Source organism: Empidonax traillii, unplaced genomic scaffold (genome assembly GCF_003031625.1).
Source record: "Empidonax traillii isolate 1590-97213 ecotype Southwest subspecies unplaced genomic scaffold, ASM303162v1 scaffold422:size936756, whole genome shotgun sequence".
Taxonomy (NCBI): Eukaryota; Metazoa; Chordata; class Aves; order Passeriformes; family Tyrannidae; genus Empidonax; species Empidonax traillii.
The window spans coordinates 34,452-60,719 of record NW_020955615.1 but is presented as its reverse complement, the minus strand read 5'-3'; the positions used below and the strand labels follow the sequence as shown (position 1 = coordinate 60,719).

At 39.3% G+C, this 26,268-nt stretch overlaps 1 protein-coding gene across 7 annotated transcripts in view; it reads right to left on the bottom strand.

The window, feature by feature from the left end:
• Nucleotides 1-3,728: 3,728 nt before the first annotated feature.
• The window catches only part of SLCO1A2 (solute carrier organic anion transporter family member 1A2), a 46,336-nt gene continuing 23,796 nt past the window's right edge, over nt 3,729-26,268 (bottom strand). For 3 of the 7 annotated variants that reach the window (XM_027894247.1, XM_027894249.1, XM_027894250.1), the window contains exons 3-16: nt 19,627-19,725; nt 18,436-18,577; nt 16,646-16,778; nt 15,331-15,437; nt 13,328-13,474; nt 12,910-13,008; nt 12,258-12,491; nt 10,024-10,188; nt 8,977-9,172; nt 8,087-8,252; nt 6,861-7,045; nt 6,241-6,305; nt 5,004-5,121; nt 3,729-4,107 (exon numbers count right to left, since the gene is read on the bottom strand). In XM_027894247.1, the coding sequence (XP_027750048.1) occupies nt 3,948-4,107; nt 5,004-5,121; nt 6,241-6,305; nt 6,861-7,045; nt 8,087-8,252; nt 8,977-9,172; nt 10,024-10,188; nt 12,258-12,491; nt 12,910-13,008; nt 13,328-13,474; nt 15,331-15,437; nt 16,646-16,778; nt 18,436-18,577; nt 19,627-19,725 (2,016 nt within the window). In that variant the 3' untranslated portion in view covers nt 3,729-3,947. Of the gene's footprint in view, nt 4,108-5,003; nt 5,122-6,240; nt 6,306-6,860; nt 7,046-8,086; nt 8,253-8,976; nt 9,173-10,023; nt 10,189-12,257; nt 12,492-12,909; nt 13,009-13,327; nt 13,475-15,330; nt 15,438-16,645; nt 16,779-18,435; nt 18,578-19,626; nt 19,726-20,772; nt 20,927-21,989; nt 22,244-23,247; nt 23,358-26,268 lie in introns of those variants that run through there. The other 4 variants (XM_027894251.1, XM_027894252.1, XM_027894253.1 and 1 more) reach the window with 4 other exon arrangements.

The following is a 26,268-nucleotide window of genomic DNA, read 5'->3' as shown; positions in this document are numbered from 1 at the left end:
ACTAATCAATCATGCTCTCAGCCAAATTATCATATATGGATGGAGGTTTGGTCAGTACGCCTCCCTTATGCCCACTAATTAAAATCAGCTTGCCAGGTAACATATTTTCCCCCCTCAATGAGTGATTTCCTGTTAAAAAAAAAAAAAAAATCATAATCATAGCTTGAACAGAATGCATAATCAGAAATGTTTAATTGTGCATCAAGAAAAGGTTTCAATTCTTAAAAGTTGGAAGCAGCAGGGAGACAACGAAGTTTACTCCAGGCTCAGACCCTTTATTCCAGAGGTTTTTTTAGGACACAGATAAGACTGTTAATAATAAATAAAAAAATAAATAGGCCAGTCTTCGTGAACGAAGAACCGGGGAAGGTCTTTCCACCTTCCAGCCTGCGCATTGGATTTTTTAGGTGAGACACAGTGTGCGCAGAACTGAGCCCACCCTTTAATCCTGAGGTTCATCTGCCGGGGCCAAGTGAGCTTGGACAGTGGCAGCGAGGTCCTCAGGACGTAGATGGATTGCCTTACAGGGCTAACGAGCTCCATCTGCCCGGGGAGAGGCCCTGACCGGGAATCGAACCCGGGCCTCGGTGGTGACAGCGCCGCGGCCTTAACCTCTAGACCACCAGGGGCTCCCGCTGTTAACAATGACTTGTAAAACAATGAGAGACTTGGCAATTAAGTAGCTGATGAAATTTAAACACAGGGAAAATAATGTAAATAAAAAAAAAAACACAAACCATAGCCTGCTCACACACAGAGGTGCTTTTCACAAAGCGTTGAGATTTTCAGTAAGACACTGAAGATTTTTTATTATTTCTTTGAAAATAACTGCTTATGTCCTGATTATGGTCAAAAAATTAAACACCGATGGAATGTCAGGGATCATTCCAGAAGACATTAGGTACAAAACGCTAGATACATACATATCAAAAGACTAGATATGTGTGCACTGTTTGTTTGTGTACCATTGCCCTTAAAACACCTCCTGAAAAAAATCAAGTGTTTTTCTCAGTGTTTGGCAGCATCTGCATCCAGACTCCAACATCTAGTCTTCCACTTGACAGGTTTAAGGATCAAAATTCAACTCATGGGCACCCTTTACTGAGTTGAAATTTCAGAGAAAAAAGATGTGACTGATTGAACTGTGAAAGCCATCTGCTTGACTCTCAGGTACTCAGAAAGTAAACCTACCACCCACTTTTATTAATTTAAGATTGGACTTCATCAACTCAAATATTGATATGCTATTGCCTTATAAAAAACTTTACACCAGTTAATTCTCTTGCCATTACTCCCATTTGTGGCTCGTGCTGCCGCAATGCTGACACAGGTCTTGGTGCTTGAAATATCAGACCAGGACCAGCCCAAACTTTCAAGCACAATGAATATCATCTGAGCACCTACTGTAAATCACAGCAAGAACCTCTGTTCAAACGAGGGTCACAGCAAGCGTCAGTCTGGGGTTCAGTCTTGAAATGTCCAATGGCACCTACTTAAACAAAAAACATCAATAAGGCAGCTCATTTTTAAGCCCATGCTTAGATGTTTTGCTGAATCAAGGTCAGCATGCTCAGAACTGGAAAGAATCAAGTCTAAAGCTTGGCTTTACATTTGAAGGAATGGCTCCAAAGTATTTTTCTAACCTCTCCACCTAATCCTAGTAATGTCTGTTGTACTGGACATGGCATACCGTACAGGATTTATGATTATCACTTTGGAACCATTTGCACTCTCTGTTTCCTAGTTCTGCTCTGGGGAAGCAGTGTTCCCACCACAGGTTTATGCCCAGAAGCCTTTCTACTGAGCCATCACCCAGCCAGCTCTGTCTACATCGACACACATTGTGAGCACCAGGCTACTGACTGCAAAGTGTCTGGTGAAGGTGGCCTATTCACTGCTACATTCTCGAGCAGATGAACCGGAACAATTACAAACAAAGTTAATGTATCTATTGAAATGCTAAATTTAAAACTTGGAAACGCTCCTATCTGCTTCCTTCCATTTCAAAACACAGTGAGTTAACTAGGTCTGACTCTTTGGCACTGGTCCATTTAAATGGCACAGATTTGCCTACCTAACAAAGCCCTTTTGTTTCCTACACCTGTGAAACTTTCGTGCTTTGCAACTTTTCATGTTTCCCAGGTTACCTTGGCACAAAGTTGTGACTAAACGCCTGCAAAATATTTTTTAACTCTAGGTTTGAAGGAATATAACCACAAGGAAGAAGGATGACTTTCAGTAAGTGCCCCGTGGTAGCATGAGCAATACTCAAAATTAGATTCAAATGTCCACAAAGCTTCTGGAAGATCTGTGGCTTAAGAGGGAACTGCATTCACTGTTCTGCTCTGTTACAGGCTGCATCACGTTTGTCTTTCCTCCATTCCTCTTCCCCACGTTATACCTGCTCAGCTCTATCACCCAATGCAAAGGGAGACAGGGGCTATGACATACCTTTTTGTTGTAAGGACCTCTTATATTTGAAGAACCTTTAAATTCTGGAGCTAACTTCCTGCTCTGTGGGAAGAAATGGATGTTTTGTCACTGATTCCACAAGGACAGGAAGCAATTCCGAGCACATACTCGTGTGGTGTTAATAAGACACCTTAAAGTAAACAGATTCTCACTGAAGTAACGAACTGCTGTGGTGAAATAGCCTTCCCATTTTTCTCTGGCTGTAAAACGTTCCTAGTGGATTAAGTGGGAGTAAGTCTGTGTCATACAGAGTAAACAAGTGGGAAATTCATGCAGGTGCAGGAGCACTGGTCTGTGGTAAAGTTCCAGAAACTCCCTCCGTGCCTTATGCAGTAAGGAATAATAAGCAGGAGCTGCAATAAAAGAGCTTGAGGAGTTATTGCTTGGACACCTGCAGACAGACCTAAGGGCCCTCTGCACTGGGGCAAAATGTGAGGCAGTTCCAAATTAGATGCTAAACATGGGTGCACTAAATCAAAAAAATATACCTTGTGTATCTCATATCTGCCAGGTTTTCTATATGTTGGCTTTTTTTTTTTTTTCCCTGAGATGTTAAGGTTTTTTCCCTGAGATTATTAAGCTATCCTGGGGCAGCAGCTCAACCCAAATGGACACTACATTCATTGTAGCATCACATCTGAGAGAAATAAAAATCTGACAAAGACCAGGAAGAGCACATGGATGCCTATGGTATTTGCCCTTTAAAGAATAATTTGAGAAGACATAAAAAGATTCAGGATTTAGCAGACAACAATATGATGAGCAAAATACAAGCATCATTCTGTTACGCCCAAAGTGTGAGTTATTTCCCTCTAGAGGGAAGTAAAAAAATTCTGAGAACCTTTCCTTGTCCATACTCTATGCAAACCTTAAAACATCACCATAACACAGCAGTTTTTAAAAATTTAATTTTTATTGTTTATTATTACCACAACGACCAGCCCATGCCATAAAACAGCTTTCCAGTATACTGACCACCTAACCTACACTGTGCAGAATAACAAACAGTCCCCACCTGAAAGGACTAAAAACAACATTAAATAAATTCATGGAAAAGTGGGGCCCAAAGAAGCTACAAATCCTGTCTACAGTCAATGAGAGATGCTCTGACAGAAGCCATTGGAGAATTCCAGGATGAAATCTGGCATCACTTGGAGTCAAGTGCAGAATTCTCACCATCTTCAGTGAAACCAGGACTGAAAACATGTTTCTGCTTCACAGTCCTTTGTCCAGACAACTCAGACCTGGCATTTCTAAAGTTTTCTTATTTCTACTCTTTGTTTTTTTGCACCAAACACATTTTTCCATGCCTTCTGTTTACAAACTGATACTTTAAGAATATAATTAGGATATAATGTGTAATTCTATTAATCTCTGTCCAAGTGTTCATTAGTTAAAGTAAAAAATATTTTCACTAGGATATATCCAATATTTACACTGCAAGTGTTTTTCTCAATGTGTCCTGCTTTGAAATGCTATTTCACTGCTTCTGGTTCTTTGTCCTGCATTTCTACTGGTGCATTTAATAAGACTGGCTTTTCAGATTTCTGTTTCTTCCTTAAAATAAGGAGAATCAGTGAACTTGGGATATAGGACGCTCCACGTAACACTGCTGGCAGGCCAAGATAGAGCCACCTGAAATAAGTAATGAGCTTCATTGAATATGTGCATTCATGAAAAAACAGCAAAATTATTCAGCATACATCGTATTGCAAAAATTACACAGCAGCTCTAAACCTTGTGCCCCTATCCTCTTGGATCTCACAGAAGATGAGTCAATATGAGAATGGAGAATACGTCAAGTCAGCAAAATGGTTATTTACATTACCCAATTTCAGGCAAACAATTCAGCCAGTGAACTCAGCCACCTGGTACTCTCATAACTTTCTCCACAGAGAAAAGAGACAGCCCTGAAAGGGCAGTTCAGTCCACCTGAATAAAACTTCTAGGTATTCATAAGATAGAAATATTCTTCCAAATCAACCCCAACACATTATTAAAAGGAACCGGTCCAAGGCCATTTTCTTCAAAATTCCCACAGTGCTCCTTGAAGGATTACAAAAGCATGAAGTGTAGCATTCTGGGCCAATTACCAACTTGAGTAACTATATATTCACTATAAAATTCTTCTTTATTTTAATTCAAATACTATTTCAACCATTTTCTCAATGATAGGCAATGTAATTTTCCAAAGATATTGCATAGTTGGTCACTAAACATTTTTTTTCCCACAGAAGCTTACTGCTTTTAATTTTTTTATCAGAATTCAGTGTTTTTAAGGTCTGTTCTCATAAAAGGTTCTTAGTGAACGTAATTATGGTACCAAAACATTCCTGTTCAAAGGCTGATTCAATGTCTGTATCAAAGGTTGCATTTGACAAATAAAGCCAATGCCAAAGAAAAGTGTTGTGTCACATCTCTAACACAGGAGCAGTCTGTCTACAAGGAAAAGATAAAGTGCATAAAATCATATCCCAATGCATGTTATAATACAGTAAGAAAGAGAAATTAAAATAAAGTAGGAAATATACCTGTAGGTGTCAATATCATATATCCTACATGCTCCTTCTCCACCACAAGTCATGGTACCCCACTTCAGGCAAGTGGTATCTATCAAAGCTCCAAAGTAAATGGGAGATGGAATTCCAGCTACAAAGAGTATTAGCAACAATTCTGTGAATAGCATTGCTTCTGATTAGCAGATACACTACAGAACCTATGCTGTTTGTCATGTTCTGCATCTGTCCTGTCCTCTTGCAGCATGAATCACATTCTTATATGAAGCATGAACCACGTATATCTTATGTTCCCTCTTCATCCTTATCCTCCTACCCTCAGCCAAAGGCTTTCTTTCCTGCTGCCTGTTTACCAGTGTACACATGCTGAAATATAAATTGTGATTTCTATTCAGAACTCAAAATTTCCCCTCATCAGTGAGAGGGAAGTGTTGTGTTCAATAAAGATGTAACGAGTGAAGGTATGCAAAACTCCTTTCAGATAAGCAGCAGATGTAGTCAGCTGTCCTGGCTTCTGCTGGTATTGGGTTAATTTTTTTCCTGGTAGCTGGCTCAGTGCTGTGTTTTGGATTTAATATGAGAATAGTGTTGATAACACACTGATGTTTTAGTTGTTGCTAAGTTTTCAGTGATTTTCATGGTTCATGCTCTGCTAGTGAGGAGTTGCACAAGAAGCTGGGAGGGAGCATGTCCAGGACAGTTGACTCGAGCTGGCCAAAGCATTCCATACCCTAGAATATTCATGTTCAGTATATAAACTGGAGAGAATTGGCTGGGAGGGGCCAATCGCTGCTTGGAAATGAAATGGGCATTGGTCAGCAGGTGGCAAGCAATTGTATTGCGCATCACTTTTCCTTCTTCTACTTTATTTCTCTCATTATTACTATCATCATTATATTTTGCTTGATTTCCATTATTAACTCTTCTTATCTCAACCTGTATGGTCTATCTTCTTTTCTAACTCTCCTCTCTATCCTACTGCAGGGAGAGTGAAGTGGCTGCAAAGTGCTTAGTTGCTGACTAAGTTAAACCACAACATCAGCCTATTGCCCAGTATAAAAAAATATGCCAACTGGAAGCTGTTCTAATTTGCCATGTTGCCTAGATCTGTAAAAAAATCCTAAATTCTTCCTGATCAGTGACACTCCATAGAAGTAGACTCCTGTGCCATGCCCATAGCCCTGATGTGATCCTTCTCTAACTCTAGATTGGACCTAACTGTGTTTTTAAAGCGTGACAGATATTTTCTTACCAAATACTCTTGAAGCCAGTCCATGGATACCCACTCCAAAAGACTTTTCTTCAGGCTTTAGAGACCTGTATGATAAATACATTGTACACTTATTAGTAGAAGTGACATTAACTCTGTTTTGTTTTTTTTTTTTAATCAAACTCATCATCAGTTTAGGTCCAAACCATTCTAATTACAGTGATGGTTGAAAGGGTTCATTACCCTCATTAGATGGTGTTTATTGAAAAATTCATGAACTAGGACTGCCAAATCACGAAAGGAAGAGCTATTGTCATAGTACCATCCCCCTGAACTGAGGCAAACACAGAGTGCAAGATAGTTGTGCCTTAATCGACATCATCTTGATGTGATCGATAAACACATGGGTATCACACACCTCTCAATGGCTCAGTGCCCTGGCTTGGTGGTCCTGAGTTAATTTGGGATATAGCTGATAGCCAGAAGCAACATCAGATTATAAAGCTGACATGACACTAAACCTTAACAGCACAAAATGACATAACAGTTTTCTGCTCTTCCTCCTTCCATGCATAAACTAACCAGCTTTTAATTCCTGCGAGTCTTTGACCTTAGAATAAAAAGCTGAGTAGATTTCATAAGTTGAGGACATTTTACTGTACCTTATTAAGACCATGTATCCAGGCATGGCTGCCAAGGAAAAAATGAAGCTGCAGACTAATGACAATATCAAAAAATAATGAAGCATCTTGTCACAGTTTTCATCTTCTTCACACTGGCCCAGAATTGCAGAAGCATTTTGAGATGAAAACCCTGAGGCTGCAACACAGGTGCAGTTTTCAAATACCTGTCAAAAAGAGTATTTTAATCACACAGATTGTCCAAACTCCTGCACTGAGTCTGAAAATGGCACCACTAGCACCGAGCTCGCTGTCTCCTGCACTTGTTACACCCGTGCAGCGCTGCACTGTGGCCTCTTTCCCATCCCAGCTGGCCAGGCACAGGTCCAACCATTCCCTGCATATGGAGTGTGGGGTTGGGGAGCTCTCATGCAGCTGAGACTGTGCTCCCTCAAGGAGACAGTGATCAAGAGAGCCTTCACATTCCCCAGCACAGCCTGGCTGTGTGGCCCTTCCACTGCCAACAGACCTGACCCTCTTTTTCATAACCCAGAGTGTGGCCTTTCATATGTCAGAAGAGAAGGAACCAGAGATTTGATTGAGGCTGGGTTGCATCATTCTTATCAAACACTTGCTTCTGCTGAAATCATTGCCAGACTCTCAAACATCAGCCAAGGTAAACAAGGGCATCAGTGTCTGACCCTTATTATCATCTAATACTTCTTTAAAGTATTTCTAAAGTACAGCGGCTTTCTAAAATCTCTATGATTGGGGCTTTTTTTGAACTCATTATTTTTGAATGTTTTCAACCTAATTAGAACTTACCGGGGGGGTTTATGGAATATGTGTTATTAAATAAGATAATAAATGTTCTCTAATACCCGGTAACTTCTTTAAATCTACAGGGTAAAAGAGATTATTAGGTCCATGCTATAGACTTTCATTTTGGCTGAAATCTTCTTGTGCAGTCAGGTTTCCAACTGGCAATACCTTCATAATAATTTCTCACTCCATTTTGATCATTTAAGATTCCCTCAGATTCTTAGAAGAGGAGTCTTCTTCACTATATTTTTTTTTTTAAATTTAAACTTACACTGATTTTCATATTCAGTTTGGAATTTTTGGTGCTACTCAATGAATTTGTCCAAATCTTTCACTTTATATATTCAATAAATGTACGTGTATGGATATTTCTCACCCTATATTGATACAGATATTTCTCCCCTATAGTATTTCATAGTTACAGCACAAAAAAATGTATGCTTTACCACACTTTTTCCAGCTCCTCTTGAGGATTTACACCCAGCAAGACAAGGTGACACATAAGTGATTCCATTGCTCCCACAAACGGGGTCCCATATTTTAAGTGGGCAATCACAATCCCTGTTGCAGCCAGCAAGTAGAGTATTTTCTGCATATGAAACTTGTTCTATTCTGAAACACATTTAGAAGATGGATAAATATTTCAGTAAAGAAATACCTACAGTAATGCTTTGCAATGCTTAAGTTTCTATTCTAGCTCAAGTGTTTATGTAGGACACAGTTCTGCATGTTCCAATCCTGGAGTTATGTATTTCTACCTTTATATAGCATATTATATGATATTACATTAATATTATCAATGAGGTTTGCATACTCCACAGCATCTTTCTCAGCCATGGCACATATCCTCATGATTGCCTATAAGTGTTGCATGTAAACCTACATTACAGACACACAATGCTTCCCTTAGAAACTGCAGATAGAATATCCTCTGGTAACTTGATAACAATCAAATTCCAGTATACCAGCATAAGATTAAGAGGGGGGTTTGTCCCTCTCTTATTCTGAAATTGCACTCACTTATGCCTAATTTGATTAACAATTTTTTTATTTTCACCTGCAGTTACATGACCTTATTAATTATATTAGTAAAAGAATTAATATGGATACACAATTGCAGGAGTCTTTGTGTGGATACCTTTCTTAGTACACTTTTTTATCTTGAAACAGTGATAACAGAAGGTAGACCTAATGTCTCCTGCAAGTAAAAAGCCTTGAGAATTTAGGTCATGAAACTAAAATGCTGCAAAGCTGTGGAGCCCCTGACTGATTCTTGACAAGAAAAATCATCCCGGTGTCTTAAGACTAAAGTCCTCTTGTGTCTTAAAGAACATACCCTTCATAGGAAACTGTTAGACCAGCAACTGGTGAAGTATCACAGACAGTCCAATAGGCAGCAAAGTAGAGAAGGTATTCCAGTAAAGATACCCAAAATGCTATGTTCGCAGCCTGATAGATATTTATCTTGAATTTCTTCATGAATAAGCCTCCAGAAAAATACCCAACGCATAGAACTGGTAAGTTGTAAACACCTATTTAAACAAGTGAAACTTCCATGTTAAAATAAAGGAGACCATTGAAGCTACTCTACTCTAAGGTAGCTACTGAAGTAGGTACTAAGGCTACTGAAAGGGAAGATTTTGCTTGGCAAAGACTCATGCAGTGCCTGTGGCTGAATAATTTAACTGCTATCAGCAATGGCTCTCTACTAATTTCCTTGCACACTCAAAACCTCTGCCAAAGTCAACAGCAGGTGAGAACCGCTTGAGAAGTCAGACAGAGGGCAGGACTGAAAAGATTAATTAGAAACTTGCAATCTAGAGTTGCAATCTAGGTGCACCTTAAAAAAAAAATAAAAAAATAAAAAAAAAAGAAGAAGAAGAAGAAAATATATTGTTTCAATCCAGCCTCCCCAGACAGAGAAACCCCAGAGGAAGATAAGCTACTGGAGTACATCTCAATACACGCTGAGCATCGCAGGAAGAGACTTTCAGTTTTGATATGAGAGTACTGAATATCCTCTCACATTTCTTTGCTGATTGATACTTTAATGAAGCAAATTCTGACTGAAAGAGATTTTGGAAGTGGTTTTACACAAACGCCAATCACATGGCTTGGTTTCATATCAGCTGAACTTCCTGGGCCAATTCAAAGGATGGGAAGTAGATTATGAAATTCTGCACAGAAAATTAGGAGAAGCTTAGCAGAAAATGCAGGAACATTTAGAAATGCTTTGTAGTCCTGTATGTCTCACTTGTAGAAGCATTTAACCCTGGTATGTATGTGTATACAAGTAGATATGAACATAGATGTACATATATAGATAATTTGCATAAAGACATCACTACTTGGTAGAACAGAGCAAAGCAAAATGCAAACATACCAATTAAAAAGATGGCATCTGATGCAGATTTTCCAAACTGCTGTTCCAGATATTTGGGCATGAAGGATATCATGCCATCAAAGGCACTGAACTGTAACACAGTTATGCATATAAATAACATATACACTGGGTTGCGAAACAGGGCCTTGAGAAAAGGGATGAAATCTGGAATGAAATAATGAGGTGAGTTAGTGTGATGCTTTATGAAAAGGATGACCATTGCTCAGTGTGGCTGAGCGGGGAGGAGGGGAACAGAAAAGGTCCTTGACTGTATCAGGCTGAATCTTGTGCTTTGCAAGACACCACAGACCAGAGGAAACTGGATTAGCCCAGGCTACCCTAACATGCCTCCTCTACCCAAAGACAACCTCACACACACACACATGCCCACCAATGCATGCTGCTGCTTATAAAAAAAATAATAAATCACAGCAACAACCTTCTCAGAAAAGTTTCCTGAAACTTTTTAGCTGTGCAGTGACTGAGCTTTGCAGCTACAGATCTGCAGCAGCAGTTCCTCTCCTATCTTTCCTATTCCTTCTTTCTCATCTTATGCCCCCAGAGTGTTCACCAAAATCCCTTTTCTGCACCTGGACTGTGAGGGACTACAAGGAGAAAGGGGTGCAAACACATTAGAGAGCTGTGACAATCTGCCCCCAAACTGATATTGGGGTTTGCTGGGACAGAAGAGGCTTGAAGAGAGACGTGATCAAAATTATTCCCATCATACTCTCAAAGTCTGTATCAGCCAGTCTTCAGCCAAGTAAGCATCTGAGAAACTAATTTACAACAGTTCTTTTCTCTGTGTAATGCCTATTAAATCAGGATCTGAACCATAAAAAAACCCCCACAATTCCCCTTTGTCTAATGTTCCTTGTTAATTAATGTGCTGAGCTATTGTAAAGAAACTCTGCAGAAAAGCATAAGCATCTGTAAAACAATGACTGTGCTTCATTGAAAGTGGGCACCACTTAGGATGGGTGTGTATCTTTTAGAGGCAAGCAAGTATCTCACTATATACTATATGCAAGTCTTGCAAAAATGAGTCAAATATTCAAAAAGTTATAAAATAGGCTGCATTATTTACATATGTAATGCAGTTTATAATCACAGCTTTCTGAGGAAATTTAATTTTTATTCAATTAATTTTATTTCAGATTAATTTTAACTACAAAAACTTCAAATTTCATCTTGAAATCCTCAGCAATTAAAAAGCTGTTTGAATATATCCTGGTCAACAGTCTGTGAGTGGCCCTGCTGGAACAAGGGGTTGAACCAGGTGACCTCCAGAAGTCCCTTCCAGCTATTCTGTGAAATTAGAAGATTCTAGCTTCAGTATATTCAGAGACAGTGGGCACATCAACACAGGGAGGGAATGATCATGAAAACACAAGCTCTGAAGGGATTCTGGAGCTCTAAGGACCCACATCTGATCTAGGAACCTTTCTTCACCTGAACAGTATTTTATTTATGGATTCATTTAAGGCTACATGACCAGCAGAGAGAGAGATGCTGTGTTTATCAAAATGAAGTTGCAATATCAGCCAAGATCTGAGTGCTCCGTCTGGGTATGAATTTGCAGGACTCAGCTTGAAACACCACGGACAGGCAGCTGCCACATGGCACTTACTTTCTGAAAATTAAGGTCCTGTCAAGAGACCCTGAGCTGTGCATACAGAATCAGGAAACTTCTTGTTATTCACTTACATTTCCATCTACCACAAATAATGGAAAGAAATAAAAAAGCTTCCTACAGATATATGGATGGGAAAGACCACAGATGTGAAAGTTACCAGTGGTAACATGAATGACTGTAAGTCAAATAGATCTTTGTTTAAAAGCAATTAAATGTTCAGGAGACACTTCAGCACCTGACAATTCCCTTTTATGGCTTCAGGGCGGGCTCAAGATATGCCCAAGACTTTTGATGGGTTTCTGCTTTTCTGTACAGTGAATGTGGGGTACAAGCAACTAATATCTGCAACTTGTCCACAGCTCACTGAGTTGTAATATTCTTAACCAGATTTCAGTGCTTTAACCCTCTCACAGAAAGAAAAGATCTACATACACCTGAAATGCAGGAGGGGGAAAGGAATGAATCCAGATCCTGGAGCTATGAAATCAGCTTTCTTGCTGTACAAGGAGCCATTCTAAATCCCTACACAAAGCCTTTGTACTACAGAGACATAAAAAAATAGAGGACTAAATTAAGAAGGAAATAAAATATAACTTGCCTTTAGCAATTTCGTACATGTTCTGTTTGGCTTCATTTTTATCATTGTCTTGCAATGGTACTACACTTTTTTCAGTTGTCTCCTCAGGTTCATTGGTTTCACCTTCCTTCACCAGTGACTTGGGCAAAAACCAAAATGGTATTCCCACGAGAAGGTTCAGTAATGCGCAAATCAAAATGCCCAGCCACCACGCTCCAACCCAGCGGGCATCAGTAGCTGTTATAGTTATCTCCTCTATAACAAAAACCAAAACCATACATCTTACATCAGTTCAGAAACATTCTTTGCTGTCATCGTGTGTTTTCCTAGTCTTCTTTGGCATGGGATATATGAAAAGTATTTTAATGGTTCTTAAAGTGAGGCTCACAGAGGGGAATAGTCCCCAGCCTGGCAAATTTCAGTGTTTTGTATTAAATTAATTCTAGACTTTTTCTGTGTTAAGCCAGATGACACAATTGTTCATCAAATAATTTATAAGCAGATTGATCCGTGTGTGAATTGAGTATTATACACAGATCTTCAATTCTACAAGAAACACCAACAAACTGAGATAAAATTGAGACATATTAGCAAAGAAATATCTTTTAGCTCTGATAAATACACCAAAATTACTATAGATTTACGTATGAGATTTTATATATTCACCCATTACCTGGACCTACTGATCCAACATCCACAAACAGTTCTGCACAGAATGATGCCAACAATAAACCAAGGAAGGGGCCAATTACAGTTGCTGTATGTAGACATGCTAGAGTAGGAAAAAGAGAAAACATGACAAATTAGAACTCAGACATAATTATTTTCTCGGAATTGTTACATGTCTCTAGGACAGCAGTACTGGAAAGGCATTTGTGCCTAAAAATGGCCCAACTTCAAGAAGTTAATCCTTAGCTAAATTCTACAATATTCTAGTTAAAGTTCCACAATATTATTTTGATCAGGCAATAAACACTGTCTTCTCTCTTCCTTTATTGGACTGAAGGGAGTCAAAACAATCCTTTCTTTTGCTTTTCTTTATGTGTGTGTTTGTTTGAGGGAGGGGAGTTATCACAATAAGGCAAATTTACCCAGGTAGAAAGGTGAATTCTCTGCTTTGGCAAAATCCTCCAAATAGGAAATGCCCAATGGCATGATGGGAGTTTCACCCATTCCTCGCACTATGTTTCCAATCATCACAAATATCCACAGTAAGGACCCAGGCTCTTTTTCACATTCTGTAAATAAAATAAGAAGTCAGAATTAATGTTTTAATTCTAACTATTAATCAAAATCTAGAGACAAGGAAATGACTAACAGCTTAAACTTTGGTGGGTTGGCCTGTCCTATAAAAAAAGTGAAATACCTGGTCACAGCACTTGAAAGGCTCTGGAACTGCAGAAAGCTGATGAACTCACAGAGTTTAAATCCTCTCCACGCCATACCTTGTCCAACCTTCTGGCAGTCATAGAATCACAGAAGGGTTTGGTTTGGAAGGGACCCTAAAGACCATTTAGTTCCAATCCCCTTCTCGTAGGCAGGGACAACTCACACTAGAACAGCTTGCTTGAGGTCCCATCCACTCTGGCTGAACTTCTCTGGGCAGCCTGTTCCAATGCCTCACCACCCTCACAGCAAAGAATTTCTTCCTTATATGTGATGTAAACCTGCCCTCTTTCAGTTTAAAGCCATTCTCCCTTGGTACATCAGTACCTGCCATCGTAAGAAAGTCCCTCTCCAGCTTTCTCATGGGCCCCCTTTAGGTACTGGTGGGATTCTGTAATGTCTCCCTGGAGCCTTCTCTTCTCCTGATTGAATTCCAACACTCTCAGCCTGTCTTCACAGCAGGGGTGCTCCAGCCCTCTGAGCATCTTCATGGCCTCCTCTGGACTCGTTCCAGCAATTCCATGTCCTTTTTATGTTGGGGGTCCCAGAGCTGGACACAGCACTCCAGGTAGGGTCTCATGAGGGTGGGATAAAGGGGAGAAAATCACCTCCCTTGACCTTCTGGTCACACTTCTTTTGATGCAGCCCAGGATACATCTTCATAAATAATCTGAATTATGGGATTGAAAGCACTCTCACCAAGTCTGCCTCAGATTCCACTGTTCTCTCCCACTTTGTGATACTTTGATTTCTCAGTGTCAATTCATGAACAAATAAAAATGAGCTTTGTCAGCAGCAACTGATGACTTCTTAAGTGAAAGTATTACTGACCAGAGATTAAACCTGGATCTCCTATATCAGTGTCAGGTTGCTGTCAGAAAACATGGGTGAAGCAACTCACATGCAGATGTGGTCAAATTCAATCCACTTTTTGCTTCACACAGGAGATGGACTCAGATGCATGAACATCACAGTCTTGCTTGTCCATAAAACAATAGGGAAGCAATCACCTTAGCCAAGGATAGTCAGTATATTCAGAAGATTAATCCCATGTTCAGTGTGAGAATTTTGTGGAGTCAGGAGATTAATCTCACACTCACTGTAAGAATTCTGTGTGTGATCATTCAATAGTTGCCTCTGACCCATTTGACTTCACAGTAGTTTGTTTCATAGGCACATTTCTAGTGCAAAACACTAGAAACAGTGTTGTGTTCAGGCCCACAATTAGGTTTTAGCCTAGTTTAAAAAATTTTCTCTTTTCTCTAAAAGGAAGCAAGATCTAAGTTTAGTTCTATCTCTATTTCTCATTCTTTTATCTCCTGTGTGGTACAACAAAAGAGAATCCTGATGCCTTTTACATATTCTCCAAATATGTTTCCCACCTCCTCATACTATAGTATTTTAAGTAAAAAAAAGGAATATTTGTGAAAATAATCTGGTGCTACAGACTCCCAAAGTGACTTCCAGGTATGTTAACTGAACTGTTTGGATATTGTGAAAACTGCATGAAAAAATGTTACAGCTCTGGAGTCACAGAAAAAAGAAACACAAAATTCAGGAAGTTTCCCAGCCTCTAGTTTTTTATGCCTGCAAAAAGTACTGACCAAAAGCAGGACCCTGAAGTAATTGCTAATAAAAATAAAAATCTATTTACTTAGATCCTATAAAACTAAGGAAAATGTATTAGCAGACATAAGAAGAGCCATACCTGCTGATGGTTCCTCTGTAGGCAAAGAGAACAAGCTGTGGTTAACAAGGCATAGAGGCATCACTGAAAAATTTTCCCGTTGTGAAATGCTGCTTTCAATATGATACCTGTTTGAATCAAAGGAAAGCATGCACAGCTTAAGAAGATACACACGAGAACCACCTCATATGTCTGTAATTTAGTAATGGAGCTACCTATGAGAAGACTGTGTAGTTACAAGGAAGGAGGAAAGCCATGCCAAAAGTTAACTGAGACTCAGTAAAAAAACAGGCCAGGAACAAAGGAAATATAGCAGCGTTTTACCCAGACTCTTATCTAGTTTCTAATATAATCTTGTAACAGATGCTTCAGGAAGAGTTATGAACCACACTAATGAAATCCCCCATATCATCTTCTCTCCTACTTTTTCTTATATTTTAATCCAATTTACACCCTAAGCAGAGTGTACCACCAGGGCTGTCAGAGCCATACCACATTGGACATACCAAGATCAGAGGATCCTCCTTTCTGAAAAAAATATCTCACTGATTAAAATAGACAAGCCTACGTTATTATTTTGTTAAGCCAATTAAACACCATGAAAAAGGGGTTGAAGAATCATTACAGTTTGTAAAGGCTTTGACAACTCAGCAATCAGGTATGATCCAGGCTCCAGACCAAAGATATCTCTAAAAATCATCTTGCATTGCCCATCCAAGTACATAAGAACTGGTAATGCAATTGGTATCACAGCCCACTGTTTCTTTAGAGAATCCACACAAGGTATAATGGCCAGTCTCTTCGCGAACGAAGAACCGGGGAAGGTCTTTCCACCTTCCAGCCTGCGCATTGGATTTTTTAGGTGAGACACAGTGTGCGCAGAACTGAGCCCACCCTTTAATCCTGAGGTTCATCTGCCGGGGCCAAGCACGTTTGGACGGTGGCAGCGAGGTCCTCAGGACATAGATGGATTGCCTTACAGGGCTAGCAAGCTACATCTGCCCAGGGAGTGTCCTAACCAGGAATCGAACCCAGATCTCAGCGTTGACAACGCTGTGGTTTAGCCACTGCACCACCAGGGACACTCACACAAGGTATAGCAGAAGGATGAAGGCAAGGGAAAGGGAAGGTGCCCAACACAGGGGTGACTCTACTCAGGAAGTGATGGCTGACTTTTGAAGACATCTCAGAAGCAAAACAAACCAAGCTGCTCTACAATTATGACATAAAAACCATGCTCAGCAATGTCTCTCTGAGTAAGCAACCCTGTCTCCGTGAAAGGACTCCTGGATTAACACAAGTAAGGATCAGAGAAGCTGCTAAGCAAAATACTCACCTTCCAAACAGGAAATGAGGAAGTGATATCAAAAGACATCCAAATGACAGAATTGTGCAGCCCAAAGCAATTATTCTGGGTCTGTGAAGCTTTGCTCCAAAGTAACTCACAAATGCTATCAGCAGCAAGTTACCTGCAAAAAGAACCTGGTTCACATTTACAAACCAAGGCACCTCCAGATCTTTTAAGGTGCAACACAAATTTAAGTATACCTTGTAAGCTCAACATCTGTTTCTTTTCTTGTCTTGTAAAAGCTGTAACTAGACAGGGAAGTGCCTACATAATGCAGTAATTCCCTGCTATGTGTGATCTTTTTTTGGAGAACTTACATCACATGAAAAGAACATGAGAATAGAAGGCAGAATGGAAAAGAGATGACAGTGAGAGAGATTTTTGACTGCACCTACACAGAAAAGAAATTTCCCACTACTTTACATAGAGACTAGGCAAAAATACTGCAGAATTACAGCTGATTTAGGAAGTTATTCTCCCCAAGATACTCTATTTTGTAATGTATCTCCAAGTACTTTTGCACTGAAAATAATAAACTCAAGATGACAGTCATGGACAAAAAAGGAATAATAAATTAATATCAACTTCACTAACTGAGAATTTTTAAAAAACCAGTATTTTTGTACCTAGTAGCATTAAAAATACAAATGTGCTAAAAATCTTTGTTCTCTTCTCCTCTACTTTCACTTCAGAATCAGTTGATCTTCTCTTTCTTCATTTATTGCTATGCAACTAAGAAAAGAGTCAAGCTTCGTATTATGAATCAGACTCCACAAAAATAGCAATTTAGTAATTGTACACCTACTAATTTTGTGATCTTTTTGTCAAAAGAACAAAAATCATGTCTCTGAGTGATGAGCATCATTCTGGGAAAGAAGATAATACCTTTTTTTACGTATGATTGCTAAACAGACTGTATTTAACCAGTTCCTTGAATGAGACTTCAAGATATACATTTACACAGTCCTAATAAGTCACTTATGTCTCTTAATAATTTCAAATATTATTATGATCATTCAACAAGTTCATAGGAGTGGATAATTTATTTAAAATAAGCCTTTTACATACCAGTTTTTTAATCTTGGCCATTTCACATTTCTTACAGTTTCATCCTCATCAAAAGCAAAAATACATTCTGAGTACTCCCTCCCTATCATAATTTTGAGCTGCCCTGCCAGACTGCTTTGCAGGCTGCAGCACAGTGTTGACAGCACTTATTTTCCCTTGCACATGCAGATATAGGAGACCAGGAAAAGGGGGAGATGGAGCCTTTCTTCCCCTCCCATTGTGCACATGAGCCTGTGCAGATAATTTCCTCAGCTGAGCCAAGGATATTAAAGACCCACACTGTGACTTTCAGGGTATAAAACATCTCCTCTAAGGATCTCTATTTAGAGAGGTCTGAAGCTATCAAAAGAACTGTAAAATCCTAACTATGACCTTAAATTCAAACAAAGCTTATAAAATCTTTTTGTTTTGTTCAGAAAGATTCAATACAAAGCTCATAAAGCAGTTCTGTTTTGTTAGTTGCTCTGTCATATCTTATGATAGTGCAGAAATTAGCTGAACTACTTTTTAATCCTAAACTTCTTTATTTAAATTGTCCTATTAGTTTCCAAGACAATAACTGGTTAAGTATGAGCTGAAAAGGAAGGACAGAGTTGACCACTGTTGACATGTACAGTAACTGGGACATCTGCTAAGAATATGAGTCACTAATACATTTTCAAACAAACAATTATATTTTCAAATAACTAGAAATATTAAAATGAGATTACCAATTTCAAAGCTTCCGTTAATGATCCCCACCAAAGAAGCTGGGATATTAAACTGTTTCTCTATCTGTGTGTACATGCTGTTCATGTAAGCACCAGACATCGTTTTACCAAGAAATGCAAGCGACAGTGCCAGCAGAAATACCTGGGAAGGAAAGAGGGGAAAGCATCAAGACCTCAAAATTATACATTCATGAATATTCCATTTTTAGCACCAAAAATGTGCTTCCAGACAAAAGAAGCCTTCCACTGTGTGTAAACCCCGTCATCTATCCTGCATCCGTATCACATATCCTTGTTCTTTGCCTGCTCCCATTGCCCGAGGCTGTCTTCAGAAACCTCAAGCCCCATTTCCCCGGTCAAGACAGGCTGTGCCTGCTGCAAGATTGCCATCTGCAGGGCTGCAAGACCAGGGTGCACAGACCTTCCCATCTGTCTGAATAACAAATAACTTGCAAAGCAAAGATTGTTTCCTTTGGCCGAATTACTCGACCCAGTATCTGCTCTCCCATCTCAGCACAGGTCATGAGCCCAGAACAAGTAATTTTAAACAGAGGTAGTAAACAGTGTCCTTTTGTTAAAAGACATTGTCTTTTTACAAGACAATTAGTACAAATTGTCAGTAAAGAAAAATGAATGTGAATACATGCAGTAGTATCAAAATCCTTTTAACTTTAGGGTTCTTAATAAACAGTATTTACAAAATTAAATCTATAGTATCTTTAAATACATCCGCTGCAAATGTTAAAAAGCATAAGTAATGTATTTGGGCTTTGAATACTATGAAAACCAAACTATTTTACAAGCTTTTATAGCATTTCTTGACAACTTGAATAGTCTAAGGTACATCAACAGGCAACTTTTACTGATATGTCACAACCAGTAAGGCTCATTTAACAGGTTTAAGAAGGAATGGTAAACATGTCAGACTGGGGGGATTACACAAAGTCAGAGGTGGGGCTTCAAAGCAGCAGTCAACCATACCTCCAACAGAGCACAGAGTGTAAAGTTCAGGGACAGCAAAAGCAACACATGGTTGTTTACAGACTTGTTTGACCTTGATTAGGGCATTAAGGGTAGAAAAGAAACAGCTTATGCATTCATTTAGACTAGGTTGTAACTTCCACAAAACCACTGCAAATACAAGCAATTACAGGTGTGTGTTCCTACAAAATCACTAAAATATTGCTGTACCTTCAGCTTGGAAATGCAACAGAATTTGTCATCTGCACGTGGCTTCTCAGCTTCTTTCATGTTGCCTTTTTTAATTTTTCCCAAGGTCTGTTTCGGAGTCTGTCCAATGATCCCATTACAGTGTTGAAAAAGATGAGAGAAAAGAAGAAAAAAATTATGTCCCATGTTGGTAAAGAAATTTGCAAAGATTCCATCCAGGAGATTTGATGTTTAAGCATCTTTCTTAAATAATTGCAAATTGGATGCCAGCAAAACCAACAAGCCTATACATTTTATTCTAATGAAAATAATTTGTTATGGGAAAGTCAACAATGTGCAGGCAGTTATGTCTCATGAGACACTGAAAGCTGTCAGCAGCACACAACCAGAGAGCAAAGAACAGAGAAAAGAGATGTCCTGAGGGCAAGCCTAAACACAGCCCTTCAGTCCTCTGCACAAGCATTTGGCACTGACCACTGTGGCAGACAGAACTACAAAGACCTATAGGTTTGACTGATGTATACCTGTCTGCATGGTCTTTATTTACTACCCCTGTCCTTGCTAACCATAAAAAAAGACATTCAGTTCTACCCTGCATGTTCTTTTGAGCCCTCTCTTCTTCCACTGGTATCACTGTATATTTGTTAATTTTTAATAGATACTCTATTGGAGATTAATGTCTTAGCATTAGAATTAGAATGAAACAAAATAAAACCAAAACCACTGGACCAACTTAAGTTCTAAATGGAAACAAAACAAACTCCGTTCTGCTTCCCCTCCCAAGACTTGCAAAAATATTCCTCTTTGTTTTTCTGCCTCCTTTTAGTGATGTCCATCTCTATTTGATAGTTAGAGTTTCTGGTAGTGCTAAGCCACCTGCTTTCTTACACTTCTTACATATATTCCAAAATTGTGTTCAAAGAGCAATATATTCCAGGGACTTGGATATACTTAGCTGTAAATGCACAATTAAGCATAATTAAGTCTGGGTTTTAATTCAGTATGTTTTCTTTTCTTTTTTTTTTTTTCTGAGGGTTAGCACAATGAGTTAAACAGATTTCATTCTTGGGACTCCTACAAAGACTTCATTAAATCAAGTTATTCAATACAGTTCCCTGCTGCCTGATGGGGTAAGCTGAACAAAACCAGGGCAAGTCAGAGCCCTACCTTATAGTCAGGATGGATACAGGTTAATTTCCTCTTTTTTTTGTCTTGGACACACTTTCCAAGTGTGATCTTGCAGCACCTGCTCTTCGCTGTGTTTTCCACTTCACAGAGCCATGGCTGGGAAGCAAACTTGACAACCCCACCAATAGGACTGAACTGCCTTTCACATTCTTCAACCCAACACCCTCCCGGTCAATCTCTTCAAACATTAATTTCTACAACAATGTTAATCCTCTCAAATGTGTTTCCTAACTAACTTGATTCCTAGCAAATTCACGGGCATTAACTCCTTCTATAGCTGCCTTCTCATTTTCAGTCTCTAAAAGTGTAATGCATTATTACAGCATTCCTGGAAATGCTTCACAATCAATTGTAGGTGGTCAGCATCTCAGACAATTAGCTAATATATATATATATAGTTTTCATTTCTGCTTTGCTCACAGATGCTTACACAAACTGTGCTCGATCACAGGACTAAACTGCTTGTACAGCTTTGCACTTTCTTTGCAATTTGGAATAAAAGTTTATTTCCCAGGGAAATGTTTATGCATTATCTAAATACTGCCGTACTCAGAATGGAGCCCACCAGTGATGCCAAAACATCATAGCAGTCTCCATGTCTGTCCTCTTCTGCTCCTAAGAGCTTGAAACAGGATTCTTCCCCTTGCTGTACCAGTCCCTGCTTTTCTCTAACATACACAGGGAACATCATCTGGCTAACTGTAGGTTTTCTCTTCTGGTGGTACAAGATATCAATCAGCAACCTCTGCCCAAGTTTGTCTTGGTGAATCAGAAACTGCTCCTCATACAATTACAGAGGACAAAAAAAAAGCAACATTTGCCTTTACTTATTCATAGCTTCCCTCGAAGCATGAATTATGGTATTAAAAAAAAGTGCATCTCAATCCATTTTTTACTGGGATAATTATTAAGATCACAAATTGAATAACAAAATAGACAGAATCATTAATTCCAGCTTTGTTCCTGAGATGGTTTTTGCTAGCTTTATTATGTTTTTTTAGTCACACTTGATCAAATGGAACTGAAACCAACACAGACTAACAGCCTGGATTATCAGAGAGAATGTAGGTGCATAACTCAGCTCAGGTGCATTTACACCACACTTTATATCCGGGTAAGAACTTAAACTACCATTTCTGTGCTCCCACTTCCTTCTGCCATCTACATGCCCTCCATTGTACATTCCTGTTGCTTACTTTGCTCACACTCTTGGGCTCTTCAGACTCATCTGCAAACCTCTTTAACTCATTGAACAGGCAGAAAGTTAATGCAGCAAAATGATGGCTTTCCAGAAAGTGAGCTGATTTGACCCACAGAACAATTCAACAGGTACTCACATAAACAAATGAACAGAGAAGTGGAGCCAAGAACATGAGAGGACAGGACAAGGTGAGGGTGAAAGCAGAGTAGAAAAGGACAGAGAGCAAATCCTGCCCATCTGAGCACTAGTGATGTGTTATGTCACCTCAAATACTTGTGGTCTCAAGCCCTAACCTAAGCTGCCCAGGCCGGCCCTAAGCACAGCTGGCCTCCCAGGATCAGTAGAGTTGTAGGGAAACTATCTCCTTCAGTGCACATCCATCAGTATCTTTTTAGCCAACTGCAAGAGGAAAGACAGCTTATGCTACTAGGATAGTCACAGGGTGACTAAGTTTTGTAACAAATCACTTGAGGAATATGCACAGGCCAGGTAAAACTGTATAGTTATGCAAAAGTTTGCCCTCAGGTTCTTACCGACCTACCAGTTACGATGTAAACACCTGCTCTTGAATCCCACTCATAAGCCTTCGAAGTTCACTGAAACTTCAGAGGTCAGTAAATTCCTCCTTCTGCTTCTGCACTGAGTTGGTGACATATTTATGGCAGGCTGAGAAATCAGCAGCGACACCACAACTGCCTCTTCCAGCCATCTCCACCACTGGACTAAATCTCCACAGGCAACCAGAAAGGCAGGCAGGTGACCAGAAGACTTGTGTCTAAAAGACACCCATTTTGCTGAGTTTGCACCCATTTGTCCCCTGCAAACCCATAAAAACCTTTTATAGGTTTAAACCACGTTTCACTTTAGCTAACTAATAAAAAGGACAAAAGCACAAAAATATCTAGATTTCAAAGTTTATGAAGCAATGATCTGCAAGTTGCTTTGTCTGAGTCCCAAGGGGACATCCTACTTTGAATGTAAAATTCATCTTCCATTTGGCTTAGCTTAGTCATATGGATAAACTGCTAAATCCTTGTTTTATTTACAAACAGGATTAAAAATCACATGAGGTAACCACGCAGAGAACAATTACAGTGGCAGAGTTTTTGCCTAATTGATTTTTCTCGTTGCAAAAAGCTTTTTGAAATCTTGTTTCACTAGGTACAGTTCAAACTGTTACTCAAATGCAATTACACTAATGTTAGACTGAGACAAAGGAAGATATTCTCATGGCAAAACAATTAGGTACTTACAGTTTTGAAAAGGTTTCTGCAAGAAATGACTGATACCGCACACTTGAACTTTGACTTGTAATCTACACTGTTGAAAATTAACCCAAGTCTACCTGCTGCCAAATTTGTGTCTTTGCCACATTGTTTCAGCTGTGCATTTTAGAGTACTCACTCAATTGTGACAGACATGGACTGAGCCCTTAGAAGGACAGTTGAGCCCATCTCTTTCCCTTCCCTGCCAAACCAAAAAAATGGCCAAGATCTGACAGCTGTGTCAGATCTCTGAGCATGAAATGCTGACACTCCAGTCCACCGAAGATGTTCAAAAGCGCTCACAAGCAAGAAAGGAATTGTAAGACTCCACATAAGTGTGTAATTTACAGGTTGGATGGAGTCCTATCAAAGGGTGACAAAAAGTCAAAAGGGAAGAGGGGAATGAGTTTGTGTTAATGATTAATGGATGCTGCAAAATCAGAGACTATTTTGAGCAAGCATAAATAGATCTAATGTGACAAGAAGAGATAATTTGACTTTGATTAAATCTGTTAGACATCACATCTAAGAATCAGTAGATACACCTTCAAGTATTGGTGCTGAGACAAGCTTCATTTGTGACTTTAAGTCTCTTGTTGACACTCGTGTTTGTCTCCCTCACAGAAGTATCTACTAATGCACCTGCAAATCCTAAATTCAAGGTCTAATACATGTGGTGAGGGTGGGATTGGGATTAATGAAAGCCTGACTTTCGAACATAACTTCCAGTGTTTCTCAGCTTTCCAAGGGAGCTCTAACCTTGCTAAAAATCTCTCTGGACTTCCACATGCCCTGCGTGGTTATGTTGCTGGGAGGGGAAAAACAACACACCAGCGAGATACTTGGCATTTTTGTTACACAGTGCTTTTGCCTCACAAATTTGCAACACTACTGCTGTACTGAAAAACATTTTGTAGGCACTCTGCTGATGCCTTACAGACAGTTGGTGGCTGAGGATCATGGTCTGCTCAGGGGTGCACCAGAGCAGGCAGTAAGGTGTTTTCCCCTGTTACATCTTACAATAAAACTTCATAATTTCAAATTTCTGATATGGTAGCTTCTCAGTTCTCACACATTAGAAAAATTCTCAAGTAAAAAGCTATTAACGTGCTTATATACATATATATGCAATATATGAAAAGCCTCATACTCCCTCAGAAAAAAATGCATTTTGTTAGAGCTATGGCACTGCTTTCATTTTCTCCTCATGGTGGTCTCCAAATCACACCTGCTGGTTGTCTGTACTAGGATTTTGTTTTTACAGTTTAACTAAAGATAGAAAATATGTTTCCACATACAGGACTGTGTAGTTCTACAGTCTCTGTAGCATTATTTTATTCAACAATAATTTCAGCTTAGGGTGAGTAAGACTGAAGATTCAGAGCCAGCAAAGGAATTACAAAAAATGGAAATCAAAATTTCCAGCTAAATAAACACCACCTTATAGTGCACACTTGACGATTCGCTTTAAATACTTCCCTCCATATCAGAAAAAAGCAAGCCAGAGGTTATTTTAAGATGCAATTTAAGTGATTTATAATTGGTCACACGTACAAATTAAATACCTTTCCAAGAAAAGAGGAGTAGATATATAAAATTAACATATGTCACAAATGTACAGCTAAACTATTCAATAAATTTATGTGAAATTCAATACATGCGGAATTCAGTGTGGTTCTCTGTTGTGATTAATTAATAGATAACAAAGCTTTTAGAGAGTCTATGATGTCTTAGCATATTGAATTCCCATCTTCTCCATGGGACTCCTCAAGGCCATATTTTTATCAAGTTCACTGTCAGCCCTCTGCTTGAGCAACTGAGACTACAACTGTATTTTTCTGTCTGGATAGCTTTTGTTTGAGAGGTAGCTCTAATCATTCTACTGCTTCAGTATAAGGAAAATACCTTGAGAAAATCAAGTATTTGTATAGAATCAGGGTAATACTCTATTCTTAGCAAGTAGTTTTGGTGAAGATGCTTGCAACAGGCATTAGAGTCATATACTTCCAGAGAGCAATTTATCCCATTTTAAGACAGCTGTCTAAAATAAGTGGGAGGAGATGGTCTCTGGAGGTGCTTCTTCCTTCCCTTGGATTTGAAATTCTAGAGAGCTAGCTTAGTCTGAATAACTAATCTTTAGACAGATAAAAATCAGGTCAGGTGACACCTATCCTAGTTCTCTCTCTAATGTCATTCCAGATCTACTCATCTTGGGCAAGGAACTAAGAAGCCTGTCAGCCAGCAGCTCCCAGCCTAAGCTCAGGACCCCTTACAACTCACAGCAAATTCAAATGGATAAACAGTGTTCTTATGGAAAACAGTAAAAATTCTCAGTTAAAAATGCAAAGTCCAATTATTGGTCCCAGTCCAAATGTTGTATGTCCTGATGAGTTACCTACCAAGAACACAGAAGGCACTTCTGGCCTCACTGTAAATGCCATACATTATTTTGAAAACACTAAGGACTAAGTAGCTCTTTCCCAGTTGTAAACAACCACATTTAATTCATGAAAAGCTGGAAATATGAACTACATCTCCACAGAACCGAGCACTGCAGCAGTCATGGATTGCACATCCATGGGACATAGCACGGCAACCCAGCTAAGAATGTCATGACACAGAAGGGGTTCACTGTCATTTCCCCCATCAGTTTAGAGCTGGACCACAATCCAAGCAATGTTTAAAGCCACTTTTTTTTCTCAGTAGTATCTCCTGAGATCTGCACCTCTGGCAGTGCACAGCTGTGATAGTTGAACAGCGGTGATAGCTGAACAACTCCCAGTCAAATGGAGGCTTAAGGGGAGAATTTCCTGTGAGGGCAACACAGAATTTTCTTCTCAGGATTGTGTCCTGATCTGGGTGCACACTCCAAGAGCTTCACTTTTAAACAGACCAGCAAAACTGAGTGTAGAACCCTCACAAGACAGGCTCTTTCACAATATTTTTCTCTCCTTTCACCTGTTCATAAGGGTCACAGCACCTGCATAAATTAAAAAAAAAAAAAAAAAA